Source organism: Cyanistes caeruleus, chromosome 19 (assembly GCF_971803275.1).
Source record: "Cyanistes caeruleus chromosome 19, bCyaCae1.hap1.1, whole genome shotgun sequence".
Taxonomy (NCBI): domain Eukaryota; kingdom Metazoa; phylum Chordata; class Aves; order Passeriformes; family Paridae; genus Cyanistes; species Cyanistes caeruleus.
Window position 1 is genome coordinate 9,436,537 of NC_141719.1, and position 25,678 is coordinate 9,462,214.

Here is a 25,678-nt window from a genome sequence, read left to right on the forward strand (position 1 = left end):
GCCCAGACTCACCACAGCGAGGAACTTGCCCACGTAGAAATAAACGCCGTAGTGGAAGGCGAAGAGGCTGCCGATCATCAGGATGAGGATGAAGAAGAACAGAGGCAGATCCACCACAGCCTGGCCAGTCCAGTAAGCTGAGGGGTAGAGCCCTGCAATCTTCAGCTGGGTGTAAGCCTTGATCTGCAGCAGGGGAGGAGAACACAGCGTTAATCACACGGAAATTAAAATTAACGTTATGTGAATCCGCCCCTCTCTTGGGCCCTCACTGCCAAAAGCTTTGCACAGAAAAGCTTTCCCCAGATCTGCCCCACCCCAGTGCCACCCATGGCATTGTTTTAAGCCCCTCTTCAGTTCTTCCCCCAAATCCCAGGATTTTTAGCTCCCTGTGCACCTCTGCACGGACGCCTGGCCGTTACCTTGTGGTTTTCCGCGTTGTCCATGGCGAAGTAGGGTGGCATCCCAGTGATGATGATCCCCAGCAACACGGCTTCAAAATAGATCTCCAGCCTGAAAATGGTGTCTGGGAGATCCTGGGATAGAGATCAGGTTTGTTCAATGCCAGAATGTGACCAAAAAAAAATGCTACATTGGTTGGAACACGGCTGTGAATGATAAAATATGAAGTTTGCGCTTGTCAAGATCGCCTGCAGCAGGAAGAAAAACAGCTGTGGAAGTTTTGGGAGTATTTATATGAGGAATAAATGGTAACTAAAGAACTTTCAGAGCATTTGTCTCCTGCAGCAGGTCCCCTCCAGCTCTGCACAGCCCAAGAACTGCAGGCAACCTCCAGCAAACTCACACTGAGTTAATTCACAGCATCACAAAATGCTCTGGGCTGGAAAGAACCAGAGGGATCATCTCATTCCAACTCCTTCCACTGGACTGGGCTGCTCCAAGCCCCACACAGCCTTTAATTCCTGACTCAACATCATCCTCTTCCCAAGCCCCTTTTTCCTCCCCTTCCACAGCCAAAATGCCAGCACCTTTCACATCCTGTTAAACCCTGCAGACAGCCCCAGGCAGCTCTTCCCTTGGTTTGTGGGGTTCTTCTGCACTCCCCCTCCCAGCCAGGGTGCTCTGCCCTCTCCCCAGTGTTCCAGGGTGAGGTTTTGGGAGCTGCTCACCTGAATCAAGGGGTTGCTCCAGATCTGGATGCTCTCAGTCACGTTCAGACTGCGCAGGAGGAGGTTGCTGACAATATTCATCAAAACTGGCAGGGAGTGCACCATGGTGCTGTTGAATACGATGTTGAAAACATATTTCTAGGGAGAAAAATATGTGATGTGTTAATCCTTCTGCCCTGAGAGGGCTCTCCTTAATTAAACCTGAACGTTGGGATAAATCTTTGCATAATCAAGTGCTTTGCAGCTGCTCAGGGTGCTTGTCACACACAGGGAATTCAGGGAAACAGTCCTGAGAGGAAACTCTTGGGAATAAATTCCCAGCATGTTTCAGGGAGCAGTGACAAATGGCACTCCAGACAATTTTACAGTCTGGGAAACAAAACACAGGAGGATGGGATGATCCTGCTAACGGATTTAAAAGCAGACAGGCAAAGGTGTGCAGGAGCTGGGGGCTGCACTGTCACACTGCAGTGTCAGGGAATGGAAATGGGAACAAGAGCCAGGGCTGGCACATTGCAAAGCTGCTTTTTTGCTGGGGATTAAACAGGATCCCAAAGTTCAGATCTTCCTGCTGCTGTGAACACGTACAAGCCCAAGAAACTGATTTTTCTTTACACATGAGAGCACTATGGAATTATACTTCTGTCAAACTGTAATTCAGCCAGTACAAATAAAAAAAAAAAAAAATCATGAAGAATTCCTCTGTCAGGTGTCCTGTGAAGGAGAACATTTCTCCTGACTCTCTGTGTCCTTGTGGGGAAGAAAAGGGGACAAAAGTTTGATTGGCTTACTGTAATTATAATTATGAAAGAACATTTACTTTGCTAATATTCCCACCCTGCCCTCTTTGCAGCCTCTTGTATAAGCAATATTATGTGATATTATTTGATCCCATGACTCCAGAGCTGCTTTTCAGGGAAGAATTTCACAATCCAGCCCCTGCAGCTGCTCCTTGTGTGTGCCTTACCTGCCTGGACTCGAGGGCAAACACGTTGAGAGCTGCACTGTGAGGTGCCACTGAGACATAATCACTGTCATTGAACATCTCCCAGAGGATGTTCATGCTCCCCAGGGAGTGCACAATGTCACTGATGTCCGACTCTGGGGGCAGAAAACAACGTTTTAATCTGGAAAAGATCTTCAGGATCATCAAATTCAGTCAGTCCCCACCCCTAAGCCATGTCCCTGACACATTTCCCTTTTAAATCCCTCCTTGTCACCAGCCTGGAGGATTTTAAACAGAATTATCAATGCACAGCTCAATAATTCTGCTGGTTTCTACTGCCTGGGTTACTGCTGGGCACTTCTAAAACATCCTCAGTTGAAACAAAAAGGAAATTTCCCCAGATCTTCTACAGCAGCATTTTAATGTTGATTTATCTCAACGTTCCTGGGCACTTCTTTCACCTGAATCATTTCCTGACACAGCAAGAACAAGGCCATGAGATGGGAGGAGGATCTCCAAACCAAACCTCATGGCACAGACAGTTCTGCCACCCCTGGGCACTTTGAACTCTTCACCTGGGTTGATTCCAAGGAAAAAGTTCATTCCCAACCCCAAAGCCCGGGAGAAGGAGAGAACTGGAGACAGAACCTGTGGAGTTCTGCAGCAGGAGCCGGCTCCTGTACTTGTGGTAGTTCTCTCCAGGCTTCAGCAAGTACAAATCTGGGGAGAGTTTGATGGCAGCTACAGCATTTTTGATGATGTGGTGTATGAAAAACAACAAAATCTGAACTACAAGGAAAATGAGGAAAAGCAACAACCTGAAAGAAATAAAAGTTTGGGGTTTATTATTATTATTTACTCAGCAAAAGCCAACCCAGTTTTATGTGCATGCTATTAAAAAAAAACCCATCTCCCTCACCCCCCAAAAAAACATTTATTAACAGAAATTACAGCTTGCTGTTTTTTCTGATGTCACTCTGAAAAACGAAGGGAAAAAGGAAGGACAGGGTGTGCTGTCTGTCATTCAGACAGGTTTTGGGACTCACACACCAACGAGAAGCCCCAGTACTCACATCACTCTGACACATTTGTTCTCCCGTTTCAGGCTGAGGAAATGCACTTTGGCTATGGTGGAGACCTGCTTCTTCCACAGGGCTGAGCTGCTCCTGGCTGGGGCCCTGGCCTCAGACAGCATCAGCAGGCTCTGCTCCATGTCATCCAGGGACTTGGTGTCCAGCTCATCCTGCGCTTGCTGGGAGTGGAACACGCTGTAATCTGCAACGGGGCACAGAAAAGCCCAGGGAAATGATGCTCTGACAGAGCTGGGGGTGCAAATGGGACAGGAGGGGGAGCCAGGGGACAGAGAATCCTTGTTCTTCTTGTTGTGGAGGTCACCTCACCCATCCCATCCCCAATCCCAATCCCATCCCATCCCCATATCAATCCAAATCCATCCCATCCCATCCCCAATCCCATCCCTGTATCAATCCAAATCCATCCCATCCCATCCCAAATCCCATCCCCATGTCAATCCAAATCCATCCCATCCCATCCCCAATTCCAATCCCAATCCCATCCCATCCCCATATCAATCCCAATCCATCCCATCCCCATCTCAATCCCATCCCATCCCCAATCCCATCCCAATCCCAATCCCTCAATTTAACCCCAAGCTCAGTGACACTGATCCAGCCCAACCACACCCATGGCAGATAATGAAAGCTGAGACAGAAGGAATAAAGGAGCATTTCCCTGGAAAATCCTGGTGTTTTAAATCACAGAATGAATCAACAAGGCTGGAAAGGACCTTTGAGATCATTGAGCAAGGGCCACCTCCATTCCTGAAACACCTCCAGGGACAGACTCCAGCCCCTCCCTGGGCAGCCCCATCCAGTCCAAACCACCCCTGGGACTCGATGATTCAAAATTCTGCCACCAAAAGGTGCAGATTTGCCCCATTTCCATCCCCTTGGCCTGTGTGTGCACCTGTATTACCCAGCACCTGCACATCCAGCTGCTAACCCCCCTTAAACCCACACAGAAACTGCAGCAGGACACTCACCCTGACTAGGGAGGAATTTCCACACTACTATACCACATATACACTCCAGAGTACATCTGTTTACTCCTACTAGTAATTCTGGATCACACAGAGAGCTCTAGAACAACTAAACCAGCTCACACCCTTCGAAAGTGACAGCCAAAAAAACAACTGACTCATTCTGGAGTAATATTAAGCAGTCCCAACTTTTCATTTGGACTGAAAGTTAATTTAAAGTGAGACAAGCTGAGCTGCTTCAGCCCTAAGTGCAGCTACTAAAGGCTGAGAATTAATTTTACCCTGCACATTTATAATTTCTTAAAAGCAAACTCCATTAGGAAAATAAAGGACATTTTAAAAGGCAAGTGAACTGTGAAGCCAAGCGGTCACTGGGTGAAAAATTGATAAAGTGAGAAGCTTTTCCCCTGGACGCTCCCAGAATCACTCCCCACACAATCCACTGCCTTCTCCTGGTTTCCATGTGGAATATTCCAGCAGCCTGGAATGCTGTGAGGCCCAAAGGATCCCCAGAGGCTGGAGCAGCACCCTGTGAGGGACGTTTCTCTCCTTCTGGCAGTGCCAACTCCACGCGAGCTGAGACCAAAGCAAAGCTGAGGGAGCAGCTCTGGTCCTTCCCACCTGCTTGGTCAATCTCTGCCTCCACCTCCAGCTTCAGGTAAACGTCCTCCAGCGTGGTCATGGACACGCCATAGGTGATGACCCCCAGGTGGGAATGGGTGTCCAGGTCAGAGAACAAACCTGGGGACACAAACTCTGCTCCAGCACCTGCAGGAACACTCCAGGCACCTCACACACATCCCCAGCCCCTCCTGCTGGCTGGGGAAAAGAAAATTACAGTAATAAAATAATGAAAATAATTTAAATGATAGAATAGAATAGAATAGAATAGAATAGAATAGAACAGAATAGAATAGAATAGAATAGAATAGAATAGAATAGAATAGAATAGAACAGAATAGAATAGAATAGAACAGAATAGAATAGAATAGAATAGAATATTTATATTATATATGCTATATAATATAAACATTATAATGTAATACAATAAAATATATATTATATATATTTATATATAAATAATATATATATTTATATATAAAAATATATCTTAAAATATAATAATATATAATATAATTACATAGTATAATATAGTAGAGTAGAATATAATGGAATATATAATAAATAAAATAAAATAGAATAAAATAGAATAGAATAAAATAGAATAGAATAGGATAAAATGGAATAGAATAGAATAAAATATAAAATAAAATAAAATAAAATAAAATAAAATAAAATAAAATAAAATAAAATAAAATAAAATAAAATAAAGTAAAATAAAATAAAGTAAAATAAAATAAAAAAATAAAATAAAATAAGGAAGGTGGGAATAGCAAATACATCAGAAGGTTGTGGTTTGAGAACTGGGGTGGGACAGGCTCCTTTCAGCAGGAAATTTCAGCTTCTGTGGTCAGGAAATGTGGCTTTGCTGAAGTCGTGGTGCTTCTAAAAACTGTCTCAGTACCCTGAAGCTCCTGGGCTCAAAGTTTCCTCAGGGAAGGTTCAAGGTGACCTCTCCTGGAAAAATCATTCCCAGGACAGCTCATCCTGCCTAAATCCCTGCCCAGGCACAAAGGATCTTAGAATTAAAACCACTGAGTCATTTTATATCTATAAAAATACATATTTACATATATATTAAAAAGAATTGACAGATGTTTCAGGCCAGGTTAACCAGGCAGGAGATGCTGGACAGGACACAGAGCTTGAAAACTTCTGTGAGGTTCAGAATGGGAGAACCTAACATTACCTTGGGGTGAAAAATGTTACTGGCTTTTTGTCCATCCTACGAAATAAAGATTTTTAAAAAAGGAGCTTCAGAACCAAGCTGAGGCTGAAGGGAAATTCAAATGGATAAAATGGGAGGAGCACTTGGGTATTTGACAATACTCCTCAACCCTCCACAACTTCTCCAGTCCCAACCTCAGCTCCCCCCTGGAACAGTTTGGGGGGATTGATTCCATCTCAGCCTGTTTGCTGTAGTGCACCCAGTGGCAAAGCTCATAAATCACCAACTGCAGAGCAACAGGGGAAAAAAAACATTTACAGAACATCAGCTGCAAGTTCCCATCGATATCGATCCTCCCCTGGCTCCCCACACGGCACAAAGGACCTGGGCTTTATTCTGTTTATTTTGATTTTATTACGGGAGGCCAGCAAGGAGCCCTGCCCAGGGCTGCTCAGATAATTGCTGCCATCTAGTGAAATCCTCCCCTCTGCTCCCTCCCTCCATAGAATTTCAAGGTTGATCTTTGCAGTTCACATCAAGAGTTGTCAGTTTTTGTAGGGTTTTTGTGGGGTTTTTGTAGGGTTTTTGTGGGGTTTTTGAGGGGTTTTTGAAGGGTTTTTGAAGGGTTTTTGAAGGGTTTTTGTGGGGTTTTTGAAGGGTTTTTGAGGGGTTTTTGAGGGGTTTTTGAAGGGTTTTTGAAGGGTTTTTGAGGGGTTTTTGAAAGGTTTTTGTGGGGTTTTTGTGGGGTTTTTGAGGGGTTTTTGAAGGGTTTTTGAAGGGTTTTTGAGGGGTTTTTGAAAGGTTTTTGTGGGGTTTTTGAGGGGTTTTTGAAGGGTTTTTGTGGGGTTTTTGAGGGGTTTTTGAAAGGTTTTTGAAGGGTTTCTGTGGGGTTTTTGAGGGGTTTTTGAAGGGTTTGGGACTTTCCTGCTTCCTGCTGGAGGCCAGCCCTGCTCTTTGGAATCCTCTGCGAGAGGATGGCGATTCTGCAGGACCAGGGGATGCTCAGGGTCTCCTCACCACAGAGCCCTCACTGTTGGGTACCCACAGCCCTCACAACCTCACTGGAAGAGGTGACAAAATCCTCACTCACCTGAGAAACCCCTCCCTGACTCCCCACCAACCAAATAACAACAAATACAAAACCATAAAGGCACAATTGACGCTTTGACAAGAACACCAGGCTAAATAAACATCCCCCGCTGCAATCACTGATCCCTGCAACACCAAACCCCACAAATACCTGCAAACTTGTCCATGTCCTTGAGAGGGAGGGTGTAGACGAGCTGCTCGTGGTTCTCCTGGATCAGGCTGGCTGCAGGGATGTGCTGCCTGATCAGAGAGGTGGTGGCCTCGGTGTTGCAATAGGCATCGATGTGCATGCTGAGAAAACACAGCAGGAGTCGGGGTCTGGAGCTGGGCTCGCTCCTGACACCACACCAAACCTTCAGCTGCACCCTTGGAGGATAAAAGGATCCTTTTGAGGGGTGCTCTCTTAGAGATTCCAACAGGAAACAGTGAAAAAAAGAGATGCATGATGGCACCCAAGAGATCCTGTGGTGGTTTTAAAGCTAAAAATCACCAGAAAACTTACTCATCTTCTTGCTGGGAGATATGGATTAGGAGAAGGGCAAAACAGGCTTAAAACTTAAAAGGAATAAAGAAAGTTTATTAACAAAACCACAAGAATAAGTAACCAGAATAAAACCTCCTTCTTCCCCACCACCCAACCATTCCCCTGTCCAGCTGAGCACAGGTACAAAGCTGGGCACAGAATTACCTCAGGCGGTAGCCAATGCCCCACTTGCTCTTGAGGAAGAGGGAAGAGCCGAGGCATTTCAGCATCCCTTGGGAGATCACAGCTTTCCTATCTGGAAAGGAAAGGCAGCGAGGCCCCTCTGGAGCAGAAAAGCCACGTTCTCCTCCCCAAGCCCACTCTGGATTGCACACAGGAGGCATCCCAGGGCTGTGGGGGAAGCTGGGCTGGAGCAGGACTCACCAGCCAGGATGTCAGCCTCGTCCATGAAGTGGGTGCTGAACACAGTCACCCTGTTGGCCTTCCTGTTCCTCAGCAGGTTCCAGACGATGTGGCGGGAGCAGGGATCCATCCCTGCCGTGGGCTCGTCCAGCAGCAACACCTGGGGACAAAACCAGAGGGCTTCTCAAAGCCTCAGCAACCCCTCCCAGCACAGCCAGAGGGGCTGGATTGAAACCTGCCAGTTAATTCCTCTAGAACAGAAAACATCCCAGACCAACAAGGCAGCTTTTGTCGCTGTGCCTTGGATAAATCCATCTCCTGTCGTGACCAATGGAGAAATCCTATAATAAATCCATGCCACGGCCTGTTTGATTCTGGTTCCAACAGAATTATGGAGTAGAATAATGCAGAACTGATTCTAAGTGTTAACTCAGCCATGGGTTCACTCTGTCTGCTGAGGGGTGGTTAAATGCACACAGCTGCTTTAAAAAGCCCCAGGAACTGTCACACACATCATTTTTATCCAGACCTCAAAGCAGTCCCCGTCCTCACAGGCCAGAAATCACAGAGCTGTAACACAAAAGAGCTCTCTGGCTCTGTTCCTGCTGCCAGCTCCTGGAGGCTTTGCAAGGAAAGCATCCCAACAATCTCACTGCTGGGGGATAAATGCTACCTGCCAGAAATCACACACAAAACTTGCCACACTGTTTATGTGCCCAAGAGATCAAGCCCAAAGCTGCTGCCGTCACCTGAGCCTCCAGCACAAAGGTTGAGAGATTGAAATTATTGTAATCAAACCATAAAAGGCACTCAAAGGAACAATTTCTGCATTTTGCACATTAGCTGGTTTTGACAAGAGAGACCAAGCCTTCCACGGATCAGTAACACCAAGCTGAGAATAATTCCATCCCTCTCACCTTGGGGTTCCCAAGAACAGCAACTCCCACTGACAGCCTCCTCTTCTGCCCCCCACTTAATTTTTTGGCTTGATTGTCCCTGATGGGCTGCATCTCCAAATCCAGCAACACCTTCTGCACCTTGAAAATGCAAGAAACACATTTATTTAAAAAAAAAACAAACGAACTATAATTTTTTTTAATCAGATTGTTAACAATTAACATTCAAATTAACTGCTGCTGGTTCCCAGTTTTGTATCTGAACTGCACAACCTACACACAAAATTTAATGGTGCCTATAAGTGGACCTAAATGCCAGATTTAAAACACTTCATGGGCATTTTAATCTTAGGAAAAATTAAAAGTTTATCCTTGTCTAAATATCTGCCTGTACCTCTTTGTCCACCGTACCACAAAGTAACATTTCCCTGCAGAAGGGAAGGATAATAAATGAAACAAAGGAAAGGATAAAAGAAAGGATAAAAAAAAAAGCAAGGATATTTTGATTTACAGGTTAAAAATGTAGATGTAAGACAACCCCTGTGGCCAGGTGAGTTACCTCCTGTATCAGATCATTCTGAGGGATGCCCTTGATGGCAGCAAAGATGGAGAGGTTCTCCTCCACGGTGAGAATGTCGAAGTGGATGTCGGCCTGGGGGCACACCCCCGCGATCTGCCGCACCTCCAGCATCTCGTCGATCTCAGACACCCTGTGCCCATAGACTGAGACAAACCCTGCAGAAATCAACATCAAATCATGGGATGGTTGGGGTTGGAGCGGGCCTTGAAGCTCATCTCACTCCCACCCCTGCCATGGGCTGGGAGCTCTGCACTGGAAGGGGCAGAGAGGGGTTTGCAGGACAGGGATTGCACCTGGGCTCTTTCAGATTTTATCCAAAGGGATTTTGGTGCATCCTGGAATAGCCACTGAGGTTACCAAGCCTGGTTTGGAAGCTGGGCAGCCCCAGCCCTGCACTCACCATCTGTGGGAGGGCACAGCCCGCAGAGGATGTTCATCAGCGTCGTCTTCCCGGTGCCGCTGTGGCCCAGCAGCGCCGTGATCTGCCCCTCGTAGATGTCAAAGGACAAATCTGCTCCCAGGGCACAGCGAGAGGAGAGTCAGGCTGGGATCCTGGCTCCCTGAGCCCATCCCCAACCCAAATCCTCACACGTGGGGCTGCATTCCCTCTCTGCCCCTGGGGACAGCCCATGGCCGGGCTGGGACGGTCCCACACCCACTGTGGGGTGGCCACGTCCCAAAGGCACCCAGGGAAAGGAGGTGCCAACATCAGGGAGGTGGGGCAGGAGGGATCACAGCATGGGATGGGCAGAGGAGGAGCTGGGGGTGATGCCCAGGCTTTCCCTAGGGAGGAAGGGCTCATTTTTGGGGTGCTGGTTTAGACAGTGCCGTGTGAGAGGGGACAGTGCACATCTGGCATTGGTGCTCCAGGGCCCCACCCCTCCAAAAGAAACCAAAACCAGCCTGAAGTGAAACAGAAAAGATCACTCAGCAACTCAGGCACTGCTCCTCTGCACCCCAGGAGCAGCTGGAAAGCTGAAATGTTCTTACTTCTGAGAGCCTCCACCGTCTCCCCCTTCCTCCTGAATGTTTTCTGAACACAGCTGATCCTGAAAGAAGACACGTCATGGCATAAACGATTTCAGCACCTTTACCTGGCATTTTGAGCCATCAACACTCAGCAACAGCTACAAGAAGCCAACCAGACCACAGTGGCACCAGATGGGTTAAAAACCCATGGAGGCAAGTCAAGACACAGGACAGGTTCTGACAAAACTTTGCCCATCTCCACCCTGGCATCTCCTAAAGCATTTCCTGTGATGATAAACTGAATTATTTCAGATCTGAGTCTCTTTCTCATGGTGGAACAAGGCTCCAGAGGCTTCCCAAGCAAGGAAAGGGAGCAGCTACTCCCCAGCAGCTGCACAACAGGACAGGAGACTCCACAGACACGACATGGAAAAGCAGAACGGACTCCAAAGATGGGATTCCTGACAGCTCTTGATCAAAAACAGGTAAAAGAAAGCAGGTGTTTTTCTTTTCAGGAGAGGTAAAAACCTCCCTTGCAGCCCTGCTGTTCCTCCAAACAAAAAGAACAGCCAATCTGGAGGCACCAAATCAAGGATGGATTTTGGAAGCCTCATCACCCTGAAAATGAGGATGGTGAGAGGATGATGGAGGGTGAGAAATGGGGAAGAGAATGAGTATGAAAGCAAGTAAAACTTGAATGTGGAAAGATGACAACCCTGTGTGAAAGCACTGGAGCTGGTGGAGGGATGATGGGGATGAATAATGCAGCAACAGCCACGATGTTCTCATGGAACATCAGGATTAGAGCTGGACTCCTCAACCTGTGGCAGATGCCCAAAGAGACCTGGGGGGTGTGGACAGCACAAAACACAAAACTGGTCACTGGACTCAAATGTTTGAGACCAGAAGCACCACACAGTAGTGTGTGGTAAAAATTAAAAAACAAGCATGTTATCTCATCCATCTCTAACACAAAATTAACACAAAACCAGCCAAAAAACGCTCTCCCTAAGGCCAGTGGAGCCAGGGCACCGAGGATGGGATGCATGGAGGGCCTGGTCCCGAGCAGCAGAGAGCCAGGACAAGCTTCCCATTGAAATTCCAGGTGAGCTGCTGTCCCCAGCTGGGCAGGGAGGGCTGTACCTGATGGCTTCCTTGCCCTGGAATTCCGAAGGCACGGGCTCCACGATCTCGCTGAAGCTCAGGCTGCCGTTGGCGCTGCTCTCGTACAGCTCCTTGTAGTTTTTCCTGTGCTTTGACCAAAACGAGGGCTTCATGAAGAAAAAGGGCGTGCGGCGCAGGCCAAACTCCCCTGGGGGACAGCACAGAAGGCAAATCCTCAGCAGCAGCAGCAGCCACAAACATTCCTCAGCTTTGGGCTCCTGAGGCTCTGCTCCCGAGGGACTCCATCCAAATTTCCACTCAAGCCACAATTCCCCTGGAACAGAGGCTGGGCAGAGCTCAGGATAAAGCAGGGATTTATTAAAAGGCCTCAAAGGACAAACCTTGGCCAGAACAAGAGCCTGGCCAGGGCTGCACCCAAGATGGACCCAAAATGGACCACTGGGCATGAGGTTTCACATTTTTACAAGTTTTGGTCCATCTGTGTATCAGGGTTAATTGTCCAATTACAGCTCCAGGTTATGAAGTCCCATCCTGCTTGTTTTCTCTCTTCACCTTTGTTTCTGCTTTTGGGCCTGAAATTTTTAAGATTGTCCTTGGTATCAAGCTAGAAAAGGAATTGTTCTGGCTGCCTGCTCTGTGAAGAGAGCTCACTGACACTGAATATGAAGCTCAAAACTCCACACCTGGTCAGGGCAGAATCTGAAAAATATGAAAGCTAAAACTCAAGGCATCGTTTCTCCCCTTCAGAGGCTTGACAAGGCCTTTATTCTAAATATCTAAATAATAATAGGTATTTAATAACAGACAAATATCTAACAATAGTAAGTAACTAAGAGTGATAAACATCTAACAACAGATAAATATCTAAATAGGCACCACCCCATCCTCACTGCTGGCAGGCTCCACTTTTGCTGAGTATTTAAATAAATTTTTATTTAAACCTCCTCCTGTTCCAGAGAAATCCCCAGAGCTGAATGAGCAGTGACTTAAAGGTGGCAGAGAGAAAAGAGAGGGATTGGAGCTGAGGGGCTTTACCAGGCTTTCATCTCAAAATTAACAACTTTATTCTGTGTTTCAGCTTCAACTGCTTCTGTCACAGGGGGAGATCCGGGAGAGGCAGAGCAGTCTTTGATTTTTTTTCCTCTAAGAGGAAATTGTAAATGCTGAGGGTGTAGTTAACTCAGAAATGAAGTTTTTATTTAAAAACCTCCAAAAAAATTAAGCTTTTTAAGACCAGGCCTCACACCTCACTGCTTTAACAGAATATAAATTGATGTCAGCTCAAATTCTCTGTGAAAACAGCATCAGCTCCTCTCTGCAGGGAATTTAGGGGAGAGATGTCCCCGGGCTGGGGGCTCAGGGTGATCCCCCCAGAGCCCAGTTTTGGTCAGGAACATACCTGGGATCACCTGGTCAAGGTAGACAGCCACCAGCAGGTAGAAGATGCTGTCCAGCAGCAGCAGGATCAGGGAGATGCAGAGAGGGTAAGGACCAGCGTTGATGTTTGCAAACGTTGCCCCATCCTCGTAATCCTCCAGGTGCATGACCTGCAGGGAGAGATGTCACCCAGCAAAAAGGGGAAACAGCACAGGGCAAAACTGGGCAAAAAAAACCCCAAAATAATGAGAAGTGACTGAGATCACCACAAACACACAGAGTAACAGCTCCTTTACGGTGCTGGGTGTTAAACTGCTACGAAAAAAAGCATTTTCCTCACCAGCACCCGCTCCTTGAAAATAAAATATCGATTTCAAACCCCCATCAAGGGCTGTTTGCAAACTCTCCCTGGCTGCTGCTGCAGGTGGGATTTACCTGGGCAACACCAATCAAGAAGCTGCACTGACACAAAGGGCTGAGGATCCACACGAAGGATTTGGGGAAATCCTCCAGCAGGACGATGTTGAGACCCACAAAGCCAAAAACCAGAGTTGCCAGGAACTCCACTATCCCCACGTGCTTGGACTTCTTAAACAGAGGCGTCAGCATCAGGGCAAAGAAAACCTGAGGCAGAGGGAAAAACAGATAGGAAGGGACTGTAGAAGTAGTAAAAATAAAAATAAAAATAAAAATAAAAATAAAAATAAAAATAAAAATAAAAATAAAAATAAAAATAAAAATAAAAATAAAAATAGAAATAAAAATAGAAATAAAAATAAAAATAAAAATAGAAATAAAAATAAAAATAAAAATAAAAATAGAAATAGAAATTAAAATAAAAATAAAAATAAAAATAAAAATAAAAAGAAAAAGAAAAATAAAAATAGAAATAGAAATAAACATAAAAATAAAAAATAATAATAACAATAACAACAAAACAACAACGATAATAATCATAATCATAATCATAATGAATTTTATAATAATTATTATAATAATACATTTTATAATGATAATAATGATAATAATGAAATAAATTATTATAATAGTTTTAATAATATTTAATAGTGCAGAAGTATTAATATTAATATTAATAGTATAGAAATTGTGTAGAAAAACTAAGGGAAAATGCCATAGCTGCCTCTGACAATAAATAATACAGCAAACAAACAAATAAATAAAATAATATAAAAGAATATGAAATATATATATAATTACATTATATTATTTATATATTTTAATATCATATAATTTATATGTTATCTATATTTTGTACGTATATTTTATAGTATTAACTATAAATATATTTATATTATTTTAGAATATTTATATTATTAATATATATTTAATAGAATATAAACAGTGTCTATTTCTATATTTTATATTATATATTTTTGTATATTATATTTACATCTATTATATTATTTGAAGTTTAAAAATTAATTATAAATAAATAACAAAAACCAATTTTCCTGGTATAGTCACTGCAGCATTCACCCACACAGAATCATGGAATCATTTTCAGCTGGAAAAGACTTTCAAGATCGAGTCCAAATGCTCCTCTTATGAACTCAGACAGGCAACTGGATACATAAATATATTTATAATGTGTTTTTTTATAGTTCTCTGACAGTTTATTAGGGTTTTAGCATTAAACTCTGTAGTAACAGGAAATGTTTTGAAGAGGAGCTGGACTGCAGAACGCTTCTGTGGAGAGTTTAGAACTGAAAAGCTGAAGGTGAGTCTAAACTCAGATATTTCAGGAGGGAAAAGCATTTCCCATGGTGATGGGTGACAGCTGCACAACACCCCAAAAAGAGGAGAACACCCCACAAGGGATGGGATGGGATCCATGGGATGGGATGGGATGGGATGGGATGGGATGGGATGGGATGGGATGGGATGGGATGGGATGGGATCCATGGGATGGGATGGGATGGGATGGGATGGGATGGGATGGGATGGGATGGAATGGAATGGAATGGAATGGAATGGAATGGAATGGCTGCATCCATCAGGACCAGGAACACTCACTGAGGAGACTCCATAGAGGAAGAAGAGGAGGAAGATGACGAAGGCACTGCTCTGGGGGAAGAGGGACGAGGCCGTGGCGATCACCGCCATGAGGATGGACATGACAAAAATCAGGCTCACGTAGAGCAGCACCCAGGACAGCCTAGGGAGAAAAAAACGGGGGGAAAGCCAGAAAAATTAATTCATTCAGCCATACAAAACCCATCACTCTTTAAAATTCCTGACAGCTGCACCAAAGGCCAAGAAAACCTAAATAAAGAGCTGCTGTGAACATCCCTGGGATTGTTCTCGGCACACAGTGAGACCCAGGCCAGCTGAAGATGCACAATCAGCTGATCCACCATTATTTTTTTGCATAATTAATTCCCTGGTACAGGCAAAAGAGGGTAACAGAGTCGTAGGTTTCAATAATTCAAGAAATTCTGTTTAAAGTTTAATACAGGGCAGGGTAATAAAATCCTGCTCTGTTGAAAAACGGAGCTGCGAGTCTGGGAGCAACTCTGACCTCAGCAAACAGGGGTGGTTTGTGTCCAGGTAGCAAAAAAAAACAAAATGACACATTTCATCTGAAAAAACTGAGAAAAAAACATCATTCCAACCACCCCAGGTGGGAGCTTCACTGCAGATGTGAAAACCCTGCCAGAAAGGGCAAAGCAAAACCTGTTTTTATCTCCTCAGCTGTCAATGGTTTCAAATGAACACATCATTTGGGAGAAAAATAAAATATTCTGTTGCCCAGGTCAATTTTCATCAGGGTGAGGAAACAACTGAAAACCTGTTGCTGAGAAATTCAAATGATAGAGTTGGATTCATTTAATTATGTGCCAGGCTGCAGATTACCTGTTGAGCTTCTAGGAAAGGAGGCAGTGAGCCAAAAATGTTCAAAAACCTCCATAAAAACCTCACACACGATGAGGTTTAATCCCTCTAAGTCTGATGTAGTTTTACATGGATAAATGCAGCAGGATTACTCCTTAAAATATTCATTTGTTCACAGTGCTGCAAGTGTCTCTCTGTTTTATTGCACAGAATATCTCAGTTTTTGGTTGTTTTCAGTTAAAGGCTGAAAATATTTTAAGAACTAGAGGGTGGGATGGAAGAGGTTGACTAGAAATATTCTTTTAAAACATTTCTTTACATTTTTCTTCAATAAGGAAAAGCTTACACCAAACAAACACTCACCAGAAGGCAGTGTCATGGAGTCCCAAAATTTTCAGGAACTCCTTCAGCTTCCTCTCCTTTTCTGCCACGATGTGAATTGCCAAATAATACCCGAAGGGAGAGAAGGCAATCACCAGGTAAATTAAAATGATGGCACGAGGGAAATTATCAATTTCCACCACTGCAGCCTCTCCCATAACCATGGCTCTGGTCAGATCCAGCTGTTCCCAAACAGAATGATTTGTTTTCATCTGGGAAGAAGAGGAGGAAGAGTTATTTTGACATTTTTCCTGATTTTACAGCCCCATCCCAACCACTCTGTCCCCACTGGCAGGGGGAGAGCCCAAAAACTTCCTGACCCCAAAACCCCAGGGCAAAAGCAAGGACACTGGAAAACACCTGAATGCCTGGGGGTAAAACTGGGAAATGTGGAATTTCTGGCACTTAAAAAGATGGAATTTGCTGTCACCACGAGCAGGGTGAGGGGAGGGAAACTGGGAAAAATCCTTGAGCAAAAACGACACCAAAAAAAGGCAAATTCTGACATCAAAATCAGGAAAATCTGCAGTCCCTGTTAGAGAATGGCACTTTGGGGTGAGCATTTGTGTTCTGAGGAGGGTTGTGCTGGATGTTCAGGATCACTGGGATACAAATGGAGAGGAAAATCCTCAAAATCCAACCCAGGAATTGGGGAAATCCTGGAGGAAAAGCTCCCTTCCCATCAGATCCCAGCTGAGATTTGACACAGCATCTGCCAGGATCAGCAGGCAGCAGCAGCAATGCAGCCAGAGCCTGGCAGCCCCTGGATGTGCCTTTCCTTGGGGTGAGGATGGGATTTCATGGGATTTTATGGGATTTTTATGGGATTTTCCCAGTGGGACCTGGTCAGAACAGCCCTGGCCAGAACACAGCCAAACCCACCCCAAATTTCTGTCTCCTCATCAGATCCTGGCTGGGATCTGACACAGCATCTCCCAGGAGCTACAGACAGATTTAACAGCCCTGGATCCGTCCTTTCTTAGGGTGAGGGTGGGATTTGATGGGATTTGATGGGATTCAATGGGATTTGATGGGATTTGATGGGGTTTGATGGGGTTTGATGGGGTTTGATGGGGTTTGATGGGGTTTGATGGGGTTTGATGGGGTTTGATGGGGTTTTCCACCTGGATGATGGCAGCATCAATGCAGGCCTGCAGTGCTGTGAACCCTGAGCTCCAGTAGGTCACTGACTCACAGCTCTTCCTCAGGCTGGAGCACGTGGCTGCAGGGAAAAGAGGGAATATTCCTCTTTAGGATCCCTCCCATCCCACCATTCCACATTAAAATCCCAAAAAATGGCAGTTACAGCTGCCCCTCACCCCCCGGTAACGCCACCAACACCCCCCACCAACCCCAGGGAATGAAAAAAAACCTCCAAAAAATCAAAATATGGGATGGTTTTGGAGCTCCTTCCCTTGCAGATTTACCTCTGGATTCCATGTAGATGGAGGACATGGCGATGGAGTCGTGGAACCTCAGCTGGTAGGACATGGAGTCCTTGAACACCACCCCCACAAAGTTGGAGGGTTTGAGGAAACTCGCCTCTTCCAGCTCCTCCTCACTCAAATACTCCTCAGTGATGAGGCCTGGGAGTATTAATTTAAAAAAATAAATTATTAGTTTGTTTTTTTTATTTATTCCCTGGCAAAGAATTTAAAAAAAAAAAAAAAAATGTTTTATTTATTTAATTTAAAGAAGCATCATGAAAGTCACAAATGACTTCTCAGGGTTTGGAGACCCTTCCCAGCCAAACCATTCCATCATTCTTTGATAGAAATATTTATTTCTAAATAAATATTTAGAATATTTATTATCTATTACAGATAATAAATGTATTATTATAAATTAAATATAAATTATATTTATATTTAAATTATATTTAAACTATAAAATATTTAGAATATTTATTATTTATTTATTTATTTATTTTTTTATAATTTCTTAACTTATTATTTAATATTTATTATTTAATATATTATTATTAATATCACAGGGAGGGAAATATTCTCCTGAAGAGACACTGCAGGAGAGCAGCTCAGCAGCAGGATGAATGGGAATCATTTATTCCAGAATTTTTTTGCCTTTTACCCCCCCATTTTTTGCTGCTCCCACAGGTTCTGTGCCCCAAACCTTTGCTGGCTGCCCTGGAGTTTATTCCCAGATTTGTCAGGAAAAGCAGGTGGATGGTGAAGATGGAAAAAAACAGCAAAATTTGGTATTTTTGTCACTGATTTCTGAAGTGAATGGGAAGAGAAGAAAGAGGAGCTGAGGAAGATGAAGATGAGGGGCTGGGCTGTGATTCCAAAGTAATTTTGAAGGGTGAAAAATACAAAGAAAAGAATCAAAGATCTCAAACTGGGAAAAAGAAGAAACAGAGCAGGTTTGGAGAAACGAATTTTTGTTGAGTGTGAGGCGTGCAGGAAAGGGTTGGGGAGAAAAAAAAGGAAAAAAAAAGAGAGATGAGGGATAAAAAAAACCAAGATTTAAAGGGTGAATACCATCCTCAAAGTTATCAAAAGCCACTTTCTTCATGATTTCCCGAGCCACGGGTGTGGGTGGGGTGTAACCGATGACAAAATTCACCAGCACCGAGTGGTCCAGGGGGCCCAGGTCAGTGTTGGCCACCTCATCAAATTTCCTGTGAGGGTGCATCATGCTCATCAGGATCAGCCAGAAGAGGAAAAACAGCGGGAAAAGCACTTCCTGCAAAAAAAATAAATGGAATATTTTAAATATTTAGTGTTTCAAAGGTTTAAAACAAAGCGGGATGTACTCATGGGGGTCAGGCAGAAGAGGAAAAATGGTAGGAAAAGCACTTCTTGCACTGAAAAAATTGGAGTATTTCAAAATCCTGTGTTTTAAAAGTCAAAAAAACCTAATTCTATACTCATCAAGATCAGCCAGAAGAGGAAAAACAGCGGGAAAAGCACTTCCTGCAAAAAAAATAAATGGAATATTTTAAATATTTAGTGTTTCAAAGGTTTAAAACAAAGCGGGATGTACTCATGGGGGTCAGGCAGAACACGAAAAATGGTAGGAAAAGCACTTCTTGCACTGAAAAAAATTGGAGTATTTCAAAATTCTGTGTTTCAGAAGTTCAAAAAAGCTAATTCTATACTCATCAGGATCAGCCAGAACATGAAAAATGGCAGGAAAAGCACTTCCTGCACCAAAAAAGTATGGAATATTTCAAGATTCAGTATTTTAAAGGTTCAAGAACCTCATCATATTCTCATCAGGATCAGCCAGAAGAGGAAAAACAGTGGGAAAAGCACTTCCTGCACCCAAAAATATGGAATATTTCAAAATTCCAGGTTTCAAAGGTTCAAAAAACCTAATTCTATACTCATCAGGGTCAGGCAGAAGAGGAAAAAAGGCAGGAAAAGCACTTCTTGCACTGAAAAAATTGGAGTATTTCAAAATTCTGTGTTTTAAAAGTTCAAAAAACCTAATTCTATACTCATCAGGGTCAGGCAAAACAGGAAAAACAGCAGGAAAAGCACTTCCTGCACCAAAAAAAGAGAATATTTTAAAGCACAATCACAGAAAAAACATTCCCAAGGTCTCCACACAGCTCAAAGAGGGGCTGAGTGCTCTGGGATGCAAAATTCCCTGAATTTTTTCGGTGCTGCAGAGATTTGGATGCCAAATCCTCTCCTGGTGCCAGAGCAGGGTTTTCATCACAGGAATTTAGGAATTTAAGAATTTGAGGTGCCAAAGGAACTTTAAAACCAAATTGAAAACAAAAGCTGGGAGGCACCGGAGGAGCCCAGCCAAGCACTGCAAGCCCTCAAAATTCATCCTCAAGTGTCAGCAAATCATCTGCACACAGGATAAAGGATGAAAAGATCTTTGGAAGAGGTGTGACCTCACTTTTCAGTGCAGAAGCTTTTGAAAGTGCACTGAGCTGGCAATACCCAAGGGTATTTTAAATTATATATTAATATTTATATGATTAATATGTATAATATATACTACAACATATATATATTAATAATTACACTAATACAATTTACTAATATATTAATTTATATAATATTTAAAAGTGTAATTGGAATATAATGACTATACTAGCTAATATAATTTATTATTACATACTCTTCCAAATGCATTATTATATATATATGTATATAATTTAATATTTAGCACTATTATCTGGATAAATCCTTCCACATCATAATATTTTTGAAATAAATGATCACAAAACACCTTCTAAAAAATCCTATTTCACCCTAAAAATTCCGAGCAGACCGTAAAGCTTCATGAACTCTAAAATAAAACTGAGTTTTGGCCTTGATTTGGGAGTTATTTGAGCCCAGGATGAGCTGGAAGCAGCACAGGAGTTCCCCTTACCTGGACACTGCTTTTCTTAGTCCTGCACTTGATGAGACAATTCTTGAACAGCAGAGCTCGGGTTTGCCTCCACACTCCTGCTTCTCTTGGAGCAGCCGGTGCCATCTTTCACGACTCCTTTAAGGAGAAAAAAATATCAATTTTCATTAAATGAAACCCCCAAAGCCGAGGCCAGGCAGCCTCTGGTTTTGGTGTTTGCACAGGAAGTTCTCACTTTTGGTTTTTGGTGTTTTATCTACATTATGTGCATAATAATGAGAGAAACTGGCGGTGGGGGATGAGGGAAACTGGGAATCCAGCTGGGAATTTGGGCTGAAGATGCCTCAGGAGACAGCCAGGGCAGGAGCAGCTCGAGGCCAACTCACTCGCCCTGACTTAAACCGGGTTTATTTCTGTTTTTCTCCATGGGATTGGATGTTTTTGGGATGGGATGCCAGTGCCAAGTGCTCCAGTTGCAGGAGCCGAGGGCGGCAGCCAGAGCGCGGGAGCAGCGCCAGCAGCCCCGGGGTGAGCTGTGCAATTGGGCATGAGTAACCCCCTTCCCTGCTGGAGCACTGCCAGCACTGCTCACTCCCTCCCCAAACCATTTCAGCCTTCCCAGCAGCCCAGCACGGCTGGATGTGGCCTTTGGGAGGGGAAAAAGAATGGAAATTCAACGGGAAATGGAAATACTCGTACCTGGGGAGGGCTGTGGGGCTGGATGGGCTCTTCTCTCCTGGCTTCTGCCACCCTTTCTGCTGCCTGAGGTTGGGAATCACGGGGAAAACTGCATCTCCCTCCACTTCCTCAGCTGGGGATGGTGGAACATTTCACCTGGGCAGGTGAAACAGGAGCTGCTCAGCGGGGACAGGCGCCACAACCCCCCCTCAGCAGCACCTACACCCCCCCAGGGAGAGTCACTCCAGCCAAAGCACAGGGAGAAGGGAGGGATTTATCCGTGTTCCAGGCTCTGCAGCTCCCAGCTCTCATTCCAGAAGCAGGTTGGTGTTCCTGGGGCTCTCAGTTATCTGTCCCACACCCACAGGACCCAAACTTCCTTCCCTGGCTGGACTGTAAATCTTTTTTTGGAGCATGGACATCACCTCAGTAACGGGACACAGGAAGGTTCCTCAGAGGTCAACACCGCTTTAAATACACAAATATGTTCTAGACAGAGCCTGTGTGAGCATGGCAGGGATGAGAGGAGGGCAAAGGGGCTAAAAGGAAGCAAATCCCAGCTCCCAGGCTGGCTCCATGGAGCAGCAACCCCTGGAAGCATGAGGGATGTGGGATACAACTGCACATCACTGCAAGAGAAGCTCTGAGAAGGAATCCCACCTCCAGCCTGGAGTGCTGCCCTCACACTGAGACTGCTTCAAAAATGAGAGTAAAATTAAAAATAAGAAAATATTTTGCTTGAAAAAAGGAAAAAAATCCAACCACAAAATGTGTCAACACCAAGCTATGGTAGTAACCAAGCCCTGCAGGAAAAATGAGTCCAACTCCTCTGGATATTTTCGGGCAAGAAACATTTCCCAGTGACAGCAGAGTGTTTGAAAAATAATCAAAAGCAGCAGTTCTTGCTTACAGGTCATGAAAATGACTGTGCTGGCCCCTCTGCTCACAGCATGCCCTCAAGTGCCACTGTTTGCACATTCCAAGAGCTCTCCCAGGAACAGAAACTCCACCGAGGTCCCTCCTCAACACCACACAAAGGTTTAACCCAGCAGCCCCTTCCCTCAGCCACAACATTTTAATTAAACCCCCAAAACTGGCAAAGATGATTTAACGACATTCAATCACCAGTGCCAGCTACTGTTTCTCTAATTATTTTCTATCCACTTCTAAAACCCAAAATACTCCCACACCTCTGCTGGAACTCTGCCATGCTTTCATTTCCATCACCTAGGTTGGAGGAAGGGTCATTTGAAGAATGTTAATTAATTTTTCATATTACACCTGCCACCTCCACGTAAGCTACAGAACGATGAAGGACACTGAGGAAGCATCACTTGAACGGTGAGAAATTGTGTTTGGGGGAGGAAAAAAAAACCCAACCAAAATCCTCTTTGAAACTCCAGATGAAGGAAACGAACACAGAGGCTGAGCAGGAAAAGCTGCTGAGGCATTTTGATTAATTAATAGCAAACAAAATGAAGATACCCTCAGCCTGTGAGAATTCTCCTCAGCTTAGGCACAGCCTTGTGATTTGTGCTGATATGGGAAGCGGGTGACACGTAAATACTTGTGGGCATCTCAATCAAAGCCGTCTCAAGGGAAAGGCTGGGTTTGCCCTTTAATTCCACATCAGAGGCTCCCAAATAATGCTCAGCCCATCCTTGGGAAGCCTCCCCTCCCTTCCCCAGGCATCGACCTGGCAGCGGGCTTTAAAGGTCACACGGTGATTTAGTGCTGCACATCACGTCTGCCTTGTCTTTCAGGCCAAAAAAAACCCCCAAAATCAAAAGAAAACCGAACAAGAGGGGTGTCAGCTAAAAGAGCTGTGCCTCCAGGCAAAAACAACCGCTGAACGGCGAGAAAAGAAGATTATTGCTCTTGCTGCTTCGTGACAACAGCCGAGGTGGGACTCAAGGAAAACTCTGATGTGCTCACACAGCGCTTGGATTATTTAAATTGCGATTAGAACGACACATAATAACATACATGCTTTACGTGGTAATTTAGAAAAACGGGCTGAATTTTCTCCCTTCTCTGAATTTTCTCCCTTCTCTGGATTTTCTCCCTTCTCTGAATTTGCTCCCTCACCAGCTCCAAGGGGAACGCCCGCCCTGCCCGGGGCTGCAAATCCCTTCCCTCCAAACTCATCCCTGTTTCCCTGCGGGGACAAGGAATGACACGGAGCAGAGCCGGGTCGGGCTGTCCCTGCACGGTTCCTGCAGCATCCTCAGCATCCTCCTGCATCCCTGAGCATCCTCCCGCATCTCTGAGCATCCCTGAGCATCCTCCTGCATCCCTGAGCATTCTCCAGCATCCTCTGAGCATTCCTCAGCATCCTCCTGCATCCCTGAGCATCCCCCCGCATCTCTGAGCATCCCTGAGCATTCTCCTGCATCCCTGAGCATCCCTGAGCATCCCTGAGCATTCCTCAGCATCCTCCTGCATCCCTGAGCATCCCTGAGCATCCCTGAGGATTCCTCAGCATCCTCCTGCATCCCTGAGCATCCTCCTGCATCCCTGAGCATTCTCCAGCATCCTCTGAGCATTCCTCAGCATCCTCCTGCATCCCTGAGCGTCCTCTGAGCATCCCTGAGTATGTACAGCATCCCTGAACATTCTCCAGCAACCCTGAGCATTCCTCAGCATCCTCCTGCATCCCTGAGCGTCCTCTGAGCATCCCTGAGCATGTACAGCATCCCTGAATTTTCTCCAGCAACCCTGAGCATACCTCAGCATCCTCCTGCATCCCTGAGCGTCCTCCTGCATCCCTGAGCATCTCCAGCATCCCTGAGCATCTCCAGCATCCCTGAGCATTCCTGAGCACCCCCAGCATCCTCCCGCATCCCCACCGCGCCCCAGCCCCGGGGAGCCCCGCGTGTCTCAGAGCGAGGACACTCCTGCTTTCCACATCCCCCTCTTCCCCCGCTGGAAACCCCTGGAAATGCGGTTTTCTCACCGTTTTGCGCCCAGCCCCGCCGGCCCGGCTGCCCCAGCCATCGGCACCCGCGAGTAATGACGCGCACTCAGGTGCAGCCCAACTCCTCCTCTTCCTCTCCGCTCCTTCCCCTTCCCGTCCCAGCCGAGCCGGGAGGGGCCGGGCCCGGCTCCTGCCACCGCCCCCGGCCCCGGGACCGCCCCGTCCGCAGCCGAGCCTGGCCCGCAGAGCGCCCCGAGCCCCGCCGGTACCGTTTGGTACCCCCCGGTACATCCCGGTACCCGCCCCATACCCACCGGTACCCCCCGGTACTGCTCGGTACCCCCCGGTACCCTCCTGGCACACCCCCCCGGTACCCCCGGTACCCTCCCGGCACACCCCCCCGGTACCCGCTGGTACCCCCCAGCACCCCCCGGTACCCCCCGGTACCCCCCGATACCTCCAGGTACCCCCGGTACCCCCCGGTACCCCCGGTACCCCCCGCACCCCAGCCCCACACCTCCCCGCTGGTGACCTCCCTCCCCTCCCGGGGACACCCCCGATCCAGGGATCCCCTTCCTCCCCGGGACCCCCCTCCCGAGGGCTCCATCCCCCGGGTGACCCCTTCCGATTTTCCGAATGCCTCCTGCGAGCTGCAGGGAGAGGCTGAGCTGAGCAGGAATCCTGAATCCTGCTGCAGGATCGCATCCAGGCTCAGGAGAGCAGCCAGCAGCTCCTGCTCCAGCACGGATCCGCTGCTCAGGGATGCGAGTTCCTTGTCCGGGTTGGTTTGTGCACGAGCATCACGCACAGCAGTGACCAAGCTCTGTCACCACAGCAGGGACTCCACGTTTTTTCCTTGGAAAATGGGGAGCAGGACACTGTGTCCTCATCTGGAAAGAAGAAAGGGTTATCACAGCACAGTATTAAGTGAAAAGCAGTGTTTGCACGAGGTCTCAGCCGTGCTGAAGCCTTTGCATCCTCTCCACGCACAGCAATGGTTGGGAATATCCAAGATATTGGATCTGGATATTCTTGATATTCTGGATCGAAGCCCCAGCCTGGTCCCGGGGCCCTGGTTAGGCACAAACCCCACAGCAGCACAAACCCCATGGAAACTTTCTTTCTTTCCCTTCGTTTCCACCTTAACTGAGATATTAGCTCAAAGGACTCTAATTAAATAACTACCTAAAGAATACTGAGTAAATACAATGACATAACTACAACTTCAATAAAAAAAACCCAAAACCTTTTATCTTCATCCACCAAGCGTTAAACACAATAAAAGCCCATCTGGGGCTGAATTCTTCTGGTCACTTTGTTGTGGTCTCTGTTTATACTTCAAAAGTTGTGAGTGCTCATATTCATGTTCCACTTCTTCCTGGCCTAGTGGAAGTTGGAATGAGATGGTCTCTGAGGTCCCCTCCTGATGCTGGGCTGGATTTTGCCTTCTTTTTCTTTCTTTTCTTTTCTTTTCTTTTCTTTTCTTTTCTTTTCTTTTCTTTTCTTTTCTTTTCTTTTCTTTTCTTTTCTTTTCTTTTCTTTTCTTTTCTTTTCTTTTCTTTTCTTTTCTTTTCTTTTCTTTTCTTTTCTTTTCTTTTCTTTTCTTTTCTTATTTTTTCTTTTCTTATTTTTTCTTTTCCTCTTCTCTTCTCTTCTCTTCTCTTCTCTTCTCTT

The 25,678-nt window shown here is 45.5% G+C and overlaps 1 protein-coding gene across 1 annotated transcript in view; it reads right to left on the reverse strand.

The window, feature by feature from the left end:
* ABCA5 (ATP binding cassette subfamily A member 5) overlaps positions 1-24,199 on the reverse strand; it is a 35,252-nt gene extending 11,053 nt beyond the window's left edge. The window contains exons 1-25 of the mRNA XM_086857716.1: positions 24,044-24,199; positions 21,109-21,243; positions 20,431-20,547; positions 18,576-18,780; positions 17,505-17,663; positions 17,202-17,299; positions 16,060-16,289; positions 14,878-15,019; positions 13,279-13,467; positions 12,866-13,013; positions 11,485-11,653; positions 10,363-10,421; positions 9,773-9,883; positions 9,352-9,527; positions 8,814-8,933; positions 7,918-8,056; positions 7,699-7,789; positions 7,162-7,301; positions 4,754-4,873; positions 3,147-3,348; positions 2,722-2,891; positions 2,095-2,228; positions 1,128-1,265; positions 420-533; positions 13-183 (exon numbers count right to left, since the gene is read on the reverse strand). Of these exons, the coding sequence (XP_086713842.1) occupies positions 13-183; positions 420-533; positions 1,128-1,265; positions 2,095-2,228; positions 2,722-2,891; positions 3,147-3,348; positions 4,754-4,873; positions 7,162-7,301; positions 7,699-7,789; positions 7,918-8,056; positions 8,814-8,933; positions 9,352-9,527; positions 9,773-9,883; positions 10,363-10,421; positions 11,485-11,653; positions 12,866-13,013; positions 13,279-13,467; positions 14,878-15,019; positions 16,060-16,289; positions 17,202-17,299; positions 17,505-17,663; positions 18,576-18,780; positions 20,431-20,535 (3,330 nt within the window). The 5' untranslated portion in view covers positions 20,536-20,547; positions 21,109-21,243; positions 24,044-24,199. The remainder of the gene's footprint in view (positions 1-12; positions 184-419; positions 534-1,127; positions 1,266-2,094; positions 2,229-2,721; positions 2,892-3,146; positions 3,349-4,753; positions 4,874-7,161; positions 7,302-7,698; positions 7,790-7,917; positions 8,057-8,813; positions 8,934-9,351; positions 9,528-9,772; positions 9,884-10,362; positions 10,422-11,484; positions 11,654-12,865; positions 13,014-13,278; positions 13,468-14,877; positions 15,020-16,059; positions 16,290-17,201; positions 17,300-17,504; positions 17,664-18,575; positions 18,781-20,430; positions 20,548-21,108; positions 21,244-24,043) is intronic.
* Between the last annotated feature and the right edge of the window lie 1,479 nt (positions 24,200-25,678).